At 43.2% G+C, this 12,573-nt stretch overlaps 2 protein-coding genes across 11 annotated transcripts in view; one reads left to right on the top strand and one right to left on the bottom strand.

Annotated features, from left to right (window-relative positions):
• The window catches only part of LOC310767558 (sodium-dependent neutral amino acid transporter B(0)AT3-like), a 31,445-nt gene extending 29,109 nt beyond the window's left edge, over window positions 1-2,336 (top strand). For both annotated transcript variants that reach the window (XM_083624671.1, XM_083624670.1), the window contains 2 exons: window positions 189-345; window positions 1,969-2,336. In XM_083624671.1, the coding sequence (XP_083480797.1) occupies window positions 189-345; window positions 1,969-2,169 (358 nt within the window). In that variant the 3' untranslated portion in view covers window positions 2,170-2,336. The remainder of the gene's footprint in view (window positions 1-188; window positions 346-1,968) is intronic.
• The window catches only part of TERT (telomerase reverse transcriptase), a 101,225-nt gene that overhangs the window by 66,748 nt on the left and 21,904 nt on the right, over window positions 1-12,573 (bottom strand). For 3 of the 9 annotated variants that reach the window (XR_014550938.1, XR_014550939.1, XM_083624588.1), the window contains exons 11-16: window positions 10,121-10,309; window positions 8,844-8,970; window positions 8,551-8,612; window positions 6,421-6,545; window positions 4,728-4,865; window positions 3,256-3,375 (exon numbers count right to left, since the gene is read on the bottom strand). Coding sequence is in view for 3 of the 9 variants with exons in the window: in XM_083624588.1 (XP_083480714.1) it covers window positions 3,272-3,375; window positions 4,728-4,865; window positions 6,421-6,545; window positions 8,551-8,612; window positions 8,844-8,970; window positions 10,121-10,309 (745 nt within the window). In the remaining 6 variants the exon portion in view is untranslated. Of the gene's footprint in view, window positions 1-1,535; window positions 1,979-3,251; window positions 3,376-4,727; window positions 4,866-6,420; window positions 6,546-8,550; window positions 8,613-8,843; window positions 8,971-10,120; window positions 10,310-12,573 lie in introns of those variants that run through there. The other 6 variants (XR_014550940.1, XR_014550941.1, XR_014550942.1 and 3 more) reach the window with 5 other exon arrangements.

Below are 12,573 nucleotides of genomic sequence, written 5' to 3'. Positions count from 1 at the left end.
TTTGTTTGCATTTCCCTCTTTTGAGTGATGCTTATGTAGCTGCTCTACTTGTTCCTGCATTCATCAAGCGATGAGCAGGCATGCAGTCAGAGAAGAAACAGAAGTTTAGCTGGCTTCATTTTTAATAAGGTTACATGCAAGTGAATTGTCCACAGATCCCTCACTAAATATATCCATTTCATTAACAGATTCAGTGCAGATGTGGAAGAGATGACAGGAAGACCATTAAAAGGCTATTGGAAGGCAACGTGGCAATTTTTCTCCCCAGCAATAATGTTCCTAATTTTTGTGTTCTATGTACTTCTTGAGCCACCTGCAAGCTACAATACGTGGAACCCAAATTATGTAAGTTACTTTTCTACAAATCATTACTAGTCTTTCCCTAATTTGCATTCATGGGGGGGATTGAGCTCTCACTCCAATATTGCTGCTATGAACGCCTGAATTGATAAAGATGCTCTGCTTAAGCACAGAATTCCTCTTTAATGGTTTGGCTTTACCTGCAAACTCTTCCACTGTCTCCCAAGACAGATGGATGCCAACAACAACCTATCATAGCAGGGCATCAGCTGCAATTTCTGTATTTACCATATTTTTTGCTCTATAGGATGCACTTTTTCCCCTTCAAAAATGAAGGGGAAATGTGTCTGCGTCCTATGGAGCGAAGACGCCATAGCCCTGCGACCCTCTCCCGGCTGGAGAGGTGACGCGTGGCTATGGCAGGAGCCTCCATAGCCGCGCGTCACCTCTCCATCCGGGAGAGCGCGTGTGGGGCTAAAGAAGCCCGGCTTACTCTCTCCCAGCTGGAGAGGTGACGCGCGGCTGTGGCAGGAGCCTCTATAGCCGCGCGTCACCTCTCCATCCGAGAGAGCGCGTGTGGGGCTAAAGAAGCCCGGCTTACTCTCTCCCGGCTGGAGAGGTGACGCGCGGCTGTGGCAGGAGCCTCTATAGCCGTGCGTCACCTCTCCAGACGGGAGAGCACGCGCGCGGCTAAAGCAGCCCCCCGCGACCCTCTCCTGGCTGGAGAGGTGACGCGCGACTATGGCAGGAGCCTCCATAGCCGCGCGTCACCTCTCCAGCCGGGAGAGCGCGCGTGGGGCTAAAGAAGCCGGGCTTACTCTCTCCCAGCTGGAGAGGTGACGCGCGGCTATGGCAGCAGCCTCTCCGCTGCGCCTTTCCGCTGCTCCCTGACCTGCTCTTTGGGGCTGGTGGTGGGCTTCCCCCCGCCAGCCCCAAAGAGCAGGTCGAAAGGAACCTGAAGCCTGGAGAGCGAGAGGGGTCGGTGCACACCGACCCCTCTCGCTCTCCAGGCTTCCAAGGTAGCCGCCTGAACACACCTTAAACCGCACCTTGTTTTAGAGCGGGAAAACAAGAGGGGGAAAATTCTCCCACTCTCTGCGCAGCGCCTCCTGCCGCTTCGCTGAAGGGGCGCTGGGCAGAGAGCGGAAGAATTTTTCCCCCTTGTTCTCCCCCCTCTAAAACAAGGCGCGTCCTATTGTCCGGTGCGTCCTATGGTGCGAAAAATACGGTACTTATGGAACTCAAGGTCGCCTCCATGTGGTTCCTAGCTAGTCAACCATTGAGACACTGACCAGTCCCAGATATAACACGCAGAGATTGCCACTGGCACAATGGGACTTTCTTCCCCTCTCCTCCTCCCATGGCATCCCAAAATTTGCTCGGAGTGCACAAGGGGAGGAGAAAGGGAGAACATCCCATCATATGGGGACACATCCTTGTGCTGATGACGCCATAGTCTTAGCCCTACACTGCATGCAACCCTTTCCCTTTTGGAATATTGCCAACCTTGGCTTAGCTCCCACTTTGAAGTATTAACAAGCTGTAATTCCTGTCCTCACTTACCTGGGAGCAACCCATATAACCTGATGGGATTTCCTTCTGCGTAAACGCATAGAAGATTGTGCTGTTTAATGTGGCTTTCACGCAATACATTTGCTTCTCCCAAAGGTACATTTTCCTGCAAAAGAGCCGAAAAAGTATCCTATCTTGGCTGTCGTCATCTCTGAGATGCTTGAAACTGTACCATGCTTGATGATCCCTTTCGGAGCTATTTACCAACTTTGGAGAATTGTGTTGAAAAAGAAACTGCTACGAATAATACATCCAGACACCAGCACTGGTATCCCTGGTATCACCAGTAGCACCTGATCTTAACTTTTGTTTCAGCGATCTGGTCACCCTTGTTTTCCCCATCCTATCCTGACAATTAAAAAACCCCACACATGTATCCTCAAATTTAAGGTATTCACTCAGTAAGAATGTAAGGATTTCTACGTAAAACCATTTTCTAAATAAATGCATCTTTATATATAGCACTCAAGAATGTTCATAATACATAACAAATAATTATCTTGTAAGTCTTACTATGCCAACCATATAAGGGAGGTCCACATTCTTATCCCTATATTGCAGGTGTGCGGGCTGAGATTGAAAGACAGTGCTTTGCCTAAGGCCATTCGGTGCATGAGATTTAGAAAGGGGGAAACTGCTAGGGGCTGATTACAAAATGATGACATTATAAGTGGACACCCTCCAAAACATAAGTAGACAGAACATGGTAATTCCACGGTAAGGATCATTTCAGGCACTACCCTTATGACATATATATATATATATATCTCATAACTGGAATTTAGAAGACACAATCCATTAAGTCACAAGTTGTATTTTCTAAATTGGAGATCTGAGTCTTACCAAGTAAATGGGCTATTACCAAGAAAGATACAACTGTTTTTGCTGGAAGGCCATGTGCAGTACAATAATAGTCTTGATTTCTCAGCAAGGTTTAAAGAAAACCACATGGTTCTGGCAGCCACAGTTACAAAATAATGTGCTACCGAGTTTTTAAAACAGAAGTCACATTTTTAAAAGCAGTTTACAAGGCTTAGTGAACGGAACACAGAAACTTGCAGCCATAGATCATTTTTTAGGCAAGATACCAGAATAGGCATCTCATCATTGTTGCATTACAGACAAATATATTTCCCCCTGACAATTCCAGGTTAGGTGAATTTTTTACACAGTAAAAAATAGAACTAAAAATGGAGCATATCCCATTACTTACTTTGCTGATAAAATACTTTGAAAACATTGCTTTGAGCTCATGTATTCATGACACTAAGTGTACTTTCAGGCACCAAATTACTACATTTTCCCTGCTTTGAGATTCAGGAGGCTGACTTAGCTATTTATTTCTTTTTCTTTTTTAAAGGAAAAATAAATCAGTTTACCTACAATAGGACTGCATCTATCAATCCAGAATGGCTCTGAAATCTTCATATAGTGATGGTTCTGTCACTTCCTTCAGGAGCTGTACAGAAGCTTCTGGAATTTGCCGGAGCAACCGTATTTCACCTGAAAAGATGAATGCTAAAATCAACCAATCGCTGCTCCGATAGAAAATCATTCCAAACAGGGTTACTGGGTGGTCCACAGGCTGTCTTTTAAAACGAGGGCGGCCATTCTTTGCCAATGCAATGCCTCTGGGCTGCATGGCACACTGGCCCACCCCATCCCTGCACTCCCAAGGACATTTTGAAACTGCACGTGATGGGGAGCAGGCTTCCTAGCTGCTTCAAGCACCCCCCCTCCTGTGGTTTCCAGTATTTGGAACCAGTGCTGCCTCCCACAGTGGAGGAAGAGCAATAGTCATAACGGCTAGTACCCATCTCCTCCCCCATGAATTTGTCTAATCCTCTTTTAAAGCCAACCAAGTTGGAGACCATCACTGCCTCCTGGGGCAGAAAGTTTCATAGTTTGACCATAAACTTGCCCATCTCTAATATACAGTGGTACCTCAAGTTACATACGCTTCGGGTTACATACGCTTCGGGTTACATACGCTTCGGGTTACATACGCTTCAGGTTACAGACTCCGCTAAACCAGAAATATTACCTTGGGTTAAGAACTTTGCTTCAGGATGAGAACAGAAATCATGCTCCGGTGGCGCGGCAGCAGCAGGAGGCCCCATTAGCTAAAGTGGTGCTTCAGGTTAAGAACAGTTTCAGGTTAAGTACAGACCTCCAGAACAAATTAAGTACTTCACCTGAGGTACCACTGTATATAAAAAGGAATTATATGGCTCAAATCTGCAACAAAGCTCTTTAAAAATAGTTCAATGCCCTTGAGAACCTCAAATACGTATAACAGATTAACTTTTATTGCAAGCACTATGCCAGTGACTATACAGCTAAGATGCCCCAATCAGAGCAGTATCAGCTTGACATCATAAAATCCACATATCTTTAAGGCACTATAATTGTATCTATAAATATTTCAAATGACTTAGAAGACATTAGGCTTCTTCAGAAAACTTGCAACTTAGTGCATTCAGCTTCACATTTACATTTTTTTAAAAAAGGGGATGGGCATTCGGGGGGTGGGCATGGGGAGAGACTTTGGCAGTCCCACTCGCCGTTGAACCCAATGTGTTTTGACTGTACACGATTTATGCGCTATCCCCGGAACATAACGCCTGCGTAAGTTGAGAGTCACCTGTTCTAGCATTTTCCTACCCAACGATATCCTAATTTCTCAAAAGCACCCGTAGTTATTCCCTACTCCCACCCCCGCATTGTCAAGAATAATGATAACAGAAACTAAAGAGTCACTTCAAGAATAAACTTAACAGTTTTTAGTTGGAATGGAAAATTAAGAGACATGAAGAGCATTTGCATGTCTTGGCATGAAGCAGAGAGGTACTTACATTGTTGGAGTGGTACAAGAAGACACTTGTAAATAACTCTGTGATTTCCTAATTTCACACTGAAGGCACGATAGCAGAGCCATTGCACAGCTTTGTATGTAAGCGGCACTGAACCACCAGCAGGAGAAAAAGGTATATCTAGGCATAAAGCAAGAAAGAATGACTTAAGCTTGTTCAGTGAAGAGATTTTATATTCTTTTTTTAATAATCAATTTTATTAAGTTTTCAACATATAATACAACAAAAACAAGCAGATTTAATATCTTAAAAAAACACAATAAAAAGAGTAAGAAAAAAAGAATAAAAAAGAGGGAAGGAAAAAGAAAACCAAACCAAACACACACACAAATTATTCTGTCAACCTTCTATTTTAATCTTCAAAACTGATACCTGCCTCTGGTGAACAATGTCAATGTCTACCTGATCACTGCCATCCGCTCAGTGCCCATCTACTCCCCAGGGGTAGATTCCATCTTTCTCAGCCTCACACCTTAAGAAAAACTACTCTAATCTGTCTCTCACACAGATCCCTTCCTCTTCAACATCTCCTCCCCCGCTCTACCACACTCAAAAAGTAACTTAAATTTGAGGGAGACTTAATTGCAGCTATAATTCCCTAGATTCAATTGCTACCATCGTCGGTTAAAAGGACTGAGTAAAAGAGGTGCCAGGCAATTAAAATGTGTGTGTGAGGAAAAAGCACGTCCTATCTGTCCTGGTGCCACCCAGATACTGTGGGGACTGTCGCCCGCATTGACCCTGGCCATTGGCCACAATGGCTGGGGTTAATGGGACTTGCAGTCCAACAGTATCTGGAGGACACAGGTTGCGCAAAGGAAGTGGGGCAGCAAATGAGGCTCCTCCCTGCAGCCCAACCAAAACAGCAGCTTGTGAAAACAGGATGAAAGCGTTCAACTGGTCCGCCTTCAATGTCACACTTCTTGTGGGATGCAACATCACTGTTGCAGTCAAGTGTAACATTTCCTGTTTGCCTAGAGGACTTCCTGTCTCACCTGGTCTGGAGCATCCTCCTCCTGCTTGTGACTAGGTAGATGGGCGTGACCCTACAAAAGGGGCAGTTATGCAGCCATCTTCCCTTCTCTCTCTTGATGCTCTTTTGCTGTCTGCTGGATCTCAGCCAGCAGCACATGGGCTCATTCCCCATGTGGGATGAGCTCACACTTTCTTCTGTAGCTATAAGCTAATGCCTGCCTTCAGGGATCCAACTGTGAACTGAAGGTAAGTAAACTTCTTCTTATTCTTAAAAGAAGACTATTGTGTCATTATTGTTTTTAAGAGGGAATTAAAGGGGAATTTACCAGCAAAATCCAATCTGGACAAGAAAAGTCTAAAATGCTTAACAAGAGATTCTAACGAATCCACCAACTAGCTTCCTGTGATATACAGGTAATGTGCTCTGCCACTAACTCACTAGCCTGAGGAAGGATAATATTTAATCAATATATCCTCTCCTACTATCCACAACATTCCCAATTTTCTCCTATTACATTCTGCCCCCTGTGGCTATTTAGAGAGGGGTTTAAAAAAGAGAGAGAGAAGGATGCAACGTTCAGTGAGATGCTTAATGTCATGTGTAGTTTGGTCCTAAGCAAGAAACGTTAAGTCAGAAGAACGACTTCAGTAAGTAACTGTCCCCCAAGGGCTGCGGTTTTAGTACATTTATTTCACCTACCTGCATTTTTGGCTTTTAGTAGAGAGAAGCAACATGAGGCAGTGTCAGAGATTATCCTCAGGAAGAAACTGGGATTATTTTTAACTTGTTGGTTAAAAGGAAGCAGGAGGACACACGCATGAAACCTGGAATTAAAAAAGAAGCAGCTTTCATGGTTTAAAACCCACTTAAATATGCACAGAATCTCAGCTCTGTGAAGAATTAAATTCTACCGAATTCAGCAGTAAAAAGAGTCTGCGTTTTGTAAACAGGCTCTGTAAAGAATGAAACCAGGCAGCTGTTTGAGAAAAAATACAGTGACACCTTGTTCAGCCTTATACATATTTGTTTCTTTTCAAGAGACCTCCCCATGGTCTGGGGGGCTGTGTACACACCATAAATTTAAGCACAACTCCCCTCCCCAAAGAATCCTGGGAACTGTAGTACTTTACCCCTCACAGAGCTGCAATTCTCAGCACCCTTAACAGCACCCAGGATTCTTTGGGGAAAACCTTGTGTTTTAAATTTATAGTATGCAGGCAGCCTGGAATCTCTGTCCCAGTCCTTGACAGCTGTTGCACGGAAGAGCAAAATGGCGCTGAGATTAAAAACCTGACCCGGGTGGTTTCCAGTGACACCCAAGCCGTTCCCATTTGGCCTTGACCAAAGTGTATGTTCTGTGCGATAAGAATGTGTTTGCCAGGGGCAGGGGAAACCCTTGCAGGAGGAAAGATGCTTACAAAGCCATTAAAAGATAATCAGAACTTCAGAAAGTGAAGACAGGAAGTCTAACACACAAGGACAAGGCTGAAAGAGAACAGGTCAAAGTCCTGGCAGAGTTCAGCTAGACATAATGTTCCAGATTAATTTTTTTTAAATGTTAATGAATTACATGCTGAAGAGGCAGAGGCATCGGGGAACAAAGGCACGAATGTTGAGCAAGTGCAGCTACACACCCTTCGCTTTTGTTTCAATTTAAGTGAATTTACATCAGATGCTGATCTTCTGTATTATAGTGGTACCTTGGTTCTCAAACCTAATCCGTTCCGGAAGTCCGTTCCAAAATCAAGGCGGGCTTCCCCATAGAGAGTAATGCAAAACGGATTAATCCGTTCCAGACTTTTAAAAACAACCCCTAGAACAGCAATTTAACATGAATTTTACCATCTAACAAGACCATTGATCCATAAAATGAAAGGAATAAACAATGTGCTATAGTATGAAATAAATAAAACAGTTCTGTAGATGATAAAAATATTTTTTTCTTACCTTCACTGATGATAGCCATTGTTTGAATGGGGGGCTTTTATCCATTTCTGCAGTCACACAATCAACCAATCTTTCAATCAGTAGCTGAACTGGGTTCCGCACAGTCATAAAAACAAATTAACCGAAAAAGCCTCCGAAACAAAAAACGCAAAATAAATAGCAAAAACGAAAGGACCAAATATAAGCTCCAAATATCACCTCGGAACACTACAATCGGAAATGGAAGGCTTTAATTAAATGGGGGGGGGGGACTGCAAATTAGAAGCGCAACAGGAAACACGGAAACAGAAGGCTTGAATTACAATGGGGGGACGCAAATTAGCTGCGCAACAGTAAAAACAGAAGCTCAGGACTCAAAACGGAGCATGTTTGGCTTCTGGAAAAAAGTTCAAAAACTGGAACACCCACTTCGGGTTTTGCAGCATTCGGGTTCCAATTTGTTCGTGAACCAAGCTGTTTGAAAACCGAGGTACCACTGTAGTTTTAATTACTGAGCATCATCACCAATAATTAGGATATACTGTGATTTTAAAGATAAGAGCTAAAGGCAAGTGGATTGTTTGGAGGAACTTAGAACTGCATCGGCACTGAAATTATAACACTACATGAAAAACAGATGTTTTGCATTTCCTAGATCTATAGAACAGTCATCTGATGCTGAAACATTAAAATAGAGTCAAAAGTTCTGGGTGTTTTTAACATTATGGTGGTGGGGAGATATATAAAAGCGGTTTAGAAGCCCCAGTGCTTGGGGACCTTTAAAATGACCAGTCACAGCACAACAAAAGGCAACAATGGCAGGTGAAACATTGCGTTTTCTTGACTCACAGCGCCTTCTAGTGGCATTGCATAGTATGAAGCTTTGATAATTATCACACGTACCTGTAGGCTTGAAGCAGAAGGATCTTGAAGATATTAATACAGACAGTCCTAAGGCTATTGATCTAAATTTAGAGAGAACAAATAATTGGGGTGAGGGGAGGAGGAAAAAAAATAATAATTCACCGTTTATGGCTTAATTTTTAAAATATACATAAAAATTGAATGGATTGCAGTATTTCACGCAGAAATCTAAAGGAACGGGAATTGCACCAGTGTCGGAAGGTTCAGAGTACACTGCACATTTCGAAATGTTCGGTCTGAAAGGCTTCTCCCATGCGTCACAATTTTCTTACCTGTAAATCTAAAAATAAGCTGTGGCATTTCAGCTGCAGGACTACTAGCAGTTTATTTCTCATGCTCACACCGGCTTTGTTGCTCGAGTTGAAAGAGAGGCTTGACCTGATAGATGTGCAGGCGTAACTGCAATTGGGGAGCGAGGAGATGCGGGGTGATAAAGGGAAGAAGAGGCAGAAGTTATGTAGCTTTCTGATGCAACCAGGTTAGATTTCTCCTACTACAGGGATGGTCTGAAGGTGGCCTGCTTAATTTCTCTTTTTGTTGACTGCTATACAGTCTCAGGGACGCGGGTGGCACTGTGGGTTAAACCATAGAGCCTAGGGCTTGCCGATCAGAAGGTCGGCAGTTCGAATCCCCGCGACGGGGTGAGCTCCCGTTGCTCGGTCCCTGCTCCGGCCAACCTAGCAGTTTGAAAGCACGTCAAAGTGCAAGTAGATAAATAGGTACCGCTCCAGCGGGAAGGTAAACGGCGTTTCCGTGTGCTGCTCTGGTTCGCCAGAAGCGGCTCAGTCATGCTGGCCACATGACCCGGAAGCTGTACGCCGGCTCCCTCGGCCAATAAAGTGAGATGAGCGCCGCAACCCCAGAGTCGTCCACGACTGGACCTAATGGTTAGGGGTCCTTTACCTATACAGTCTCGAGAGACATGCATTTCTATTATGCAACATGCAGAGAAACATGGATGCCTTCTATTCTGTCAAGCCTTCAAAACTCCACAATCACAGGTCCTTCGGCGTGCCAAAAAAATAAAACAAAAAAGCAGCAGAAGTTTAATGATATTACAGCATTGTTTAAAATACTGCTGCTGGCTTCGAGTAAAAACACAAAAGTCACCTGCTTTACAAATGCACATTTGGGAAAGAAATATCTAATGCTCTTTAAAAAATAAAACCACAAATCAGCAACCATTTCCCAACTGGTATAATCAAAAGGGAAGTTTAACCACAAATAATGCATGCTTGCCAACTGAAGAGGCAATACAATACTTCCAGCCCAACCAACTGGGCCTGGTAAGTTTGTCATTCAGGGTGGTGCAATTCAGGGTAAAAAATAATATGAGGCTGGAAACTTGTTGGAAGGTCACAAGAATGGATCCCAATTCTTTAATTGCAGCCCCACCCACCCCACTTTTAACAACTTGTGTCCACCGGTCTAAGTGAAGTTAGCCCCCACTGGCTCATCAACTAAAATAATTTAATCAACTGTAACTGATTAGTCTACACTGATTACAGTATGCTGTCCTAACATGGTAGTAAATATTATTCTCATTTACCTGGAGTAATCACAATAAACTTCAAGGGTCTGTGTATTAATTAACAATCCACACCATGGGATTACAGTGCGAGCTGGTAATTGTTTGAACGCTGAACATCCCGGGATATCTTTATCAACTGGAAAATTCACTACTGTCTTTCCTGGGTTTATAACAAAGCCATACTCTGGAACGCCCATGGCCAGAGTCCTAAATTAATGGAAATGTGTGGTTAGAAAAGTTATTTACACAGTTGTTAATAATAATAATAATAATAATAATAATAATAATAATAATAAATTTTATTTATACCCCACCCTCCCCAGCCAAGGCTGTGCTCAGGGCGGCTAACAAGCAATAATAAAAACAAGTTGAATGAATACTACTCAAAAACAACATTAAAATACAACATTAAAACATTGAAACATTAAAATGCAGCCTCAACACAGGAGGAGAAAGGAAAAAAGAAAGGGGGGGAATCAAATTGACTCCAAGCCAAAGGCCAGGCAGAACAACTCTGTCTTACAGGACCTGCAGAAAGAAATCAGATCTTGCAGGGCCCTGGTCTCATGAGATAGAGCGTTCCACCAGGCCGGAGCCAGTGTTGAAAAGGCCCTGGCTCTGGTTGAAGCTAATCTAACTTCCTTGGGGCCCGGGACCTCTAAGGTCTTGCTATTTATGGACCTTAAGGTCCTCCATGGGGCATACCAGGAGAAGCGGTCCCGTAGGTACGAGGGTCCTAGGCCGTGAAGGGCTTTAAAGGTCAAAACCAGCACCTTAAATCTGACCCTGTACTCCACTAGGAGCCAGTGCAGCTGGAAAAGCACTGGGTGAATATGCTCCCATGGCAGAGACCCCCGTGAGGAGCCTCACTGCTGCATTGTGCACCCACTGGAGTTTCTGGGACAGCTTCAAGGGCAGCCCTGCATAGAGTGAATTACAGTAGTCAAGTTGCATTTTTACACTGTCTCCCGCAGTCTTGCTTTTGTTCTATGACAGAACATGGCTGGGGTTTTTTTTTTTTAAAAAATAATATTTATTAAAGATTTTTTTAAATTATAAAAAAGAAAAAACAGAAAAAAGACAAAACAAAAAAAGAAAAAGAAAAAATACATCCATCATTCTCAATTTTAACTTTCGTTACCTTCTTTCTTTGATCTCCTCCCCCTCCCCTTTCTTGTATCCTGGTTAATAATTATCACAGCAAATCCTATCCATAATTCATAATATTTTGTCCTTACATTATCTTAATCTATTTTCATCTTGTCTTATAGCAAACCTTGAAACTTAAAACTTAAATCTTATTTTTACCGACTTCTCATAACCATACCATTAACCTAATTCTTTAAACATTTTTACTAGAACCAAGTAGTTCCATTTCAACATTTTTCTAGCATTCATCAATTATTTTAAAGCAGTCCTAATGATAAAAGAAAAACAAGTAAAACAATCCAATCTTCATCCAGCGTCCCTTCCTCCTGGTTCCGGATTTTCTCAGTCCTTTTTGTCCCATTTATCTAGCGCATTAACCTGGTGTCCTTATATCCGAGGCCCTCAAGTCTCTTCCATGTCCCTTCCGCGGCTCTTCTTCATATTTTCCTTCCACTCGTAGGAACTCCAGCTTAGTAATATTTTTGACCCTTTTCAACAGATCAGCCCCATTTCCATAGTCCAGACTAAACTCCATGTGATATTTAAACACCTGTTTCAGATTCCCTCCAAAATTAAAAGCCCCCACAGCTCCAAACATCTGACGGCCCATTATCAGACTCAGAAAGTCCAAACATCCCGGCATGGGAGGGTCATTCCAACCCCCCATTTCCAAACCAAACCTAACTTTATCTTTCCAAGCCTGGTTTTTTCCCAATTCATTTATCAAATGCAAAGGCTCATGATCCTGCAGGGCCGCAGCTCCCTCCATTTCTGACAGCCAGGATTCAGCAGTATCCTCTTCTCTCATCTGTGCTGTCATAGCACACTCCTGTTTTAGTTCCTGGGTAGGCTCCATGTAGTTTCCTACTGCCTGTTCAAAATTTCTGGTCGCATTAGTCATCAAGTCCGTCTTCTGGCTTAGCTGATCCAATAGGGCATTTATTTTACAGAAAGCACCCAAGAGAGCTTCTGAAAACATTGTCCTGCAAGGTCACAAGTCCTTTCCCACGATTGTAATCTGTAACAGCTGCAAGTCCTTTAAAGGTGAATTTCTATGCTCTAGTTACGTTATCTTTGCTTTATTCTGACTACAAAGAAACGGAAGGCTGACTTCCTGTTTAGACCTTCCCGTTTCAGTACCAAATTGAAATAAATTTTAAGTCCAATTCCTCTCTACTGGCCAATCCTTATTTGAAGTCCAATTGTTCGAGTTTTAAGTACTCACGGGTGATTCTTTAGATGCCAAATTGTCCCAGGAAAAAGGCAGCGCTCTCCGGCAACGGCTATGCGGCTTCGCTCCACGGAAAAAGCAGTAGACTCAC

This window comes from Podarcis filfolensis (genome assembly GCF_964270895.1).
Source record: "Podarcis filfolensis genome assembly, chromosome: 7".
Taxonomy (NCBI): domain Eukaryota; kingdom Metazoa; phylum Chordata; class Lepidosauria; order Squamata; family Lacertidae; genus Podarcis; species Podarcis filfolensis.
The sequence above is the reverse complement of the archived record's forward strand: the minus strand, read 5'-3'. Positions and strand labels throughout refer to the sequence as shown.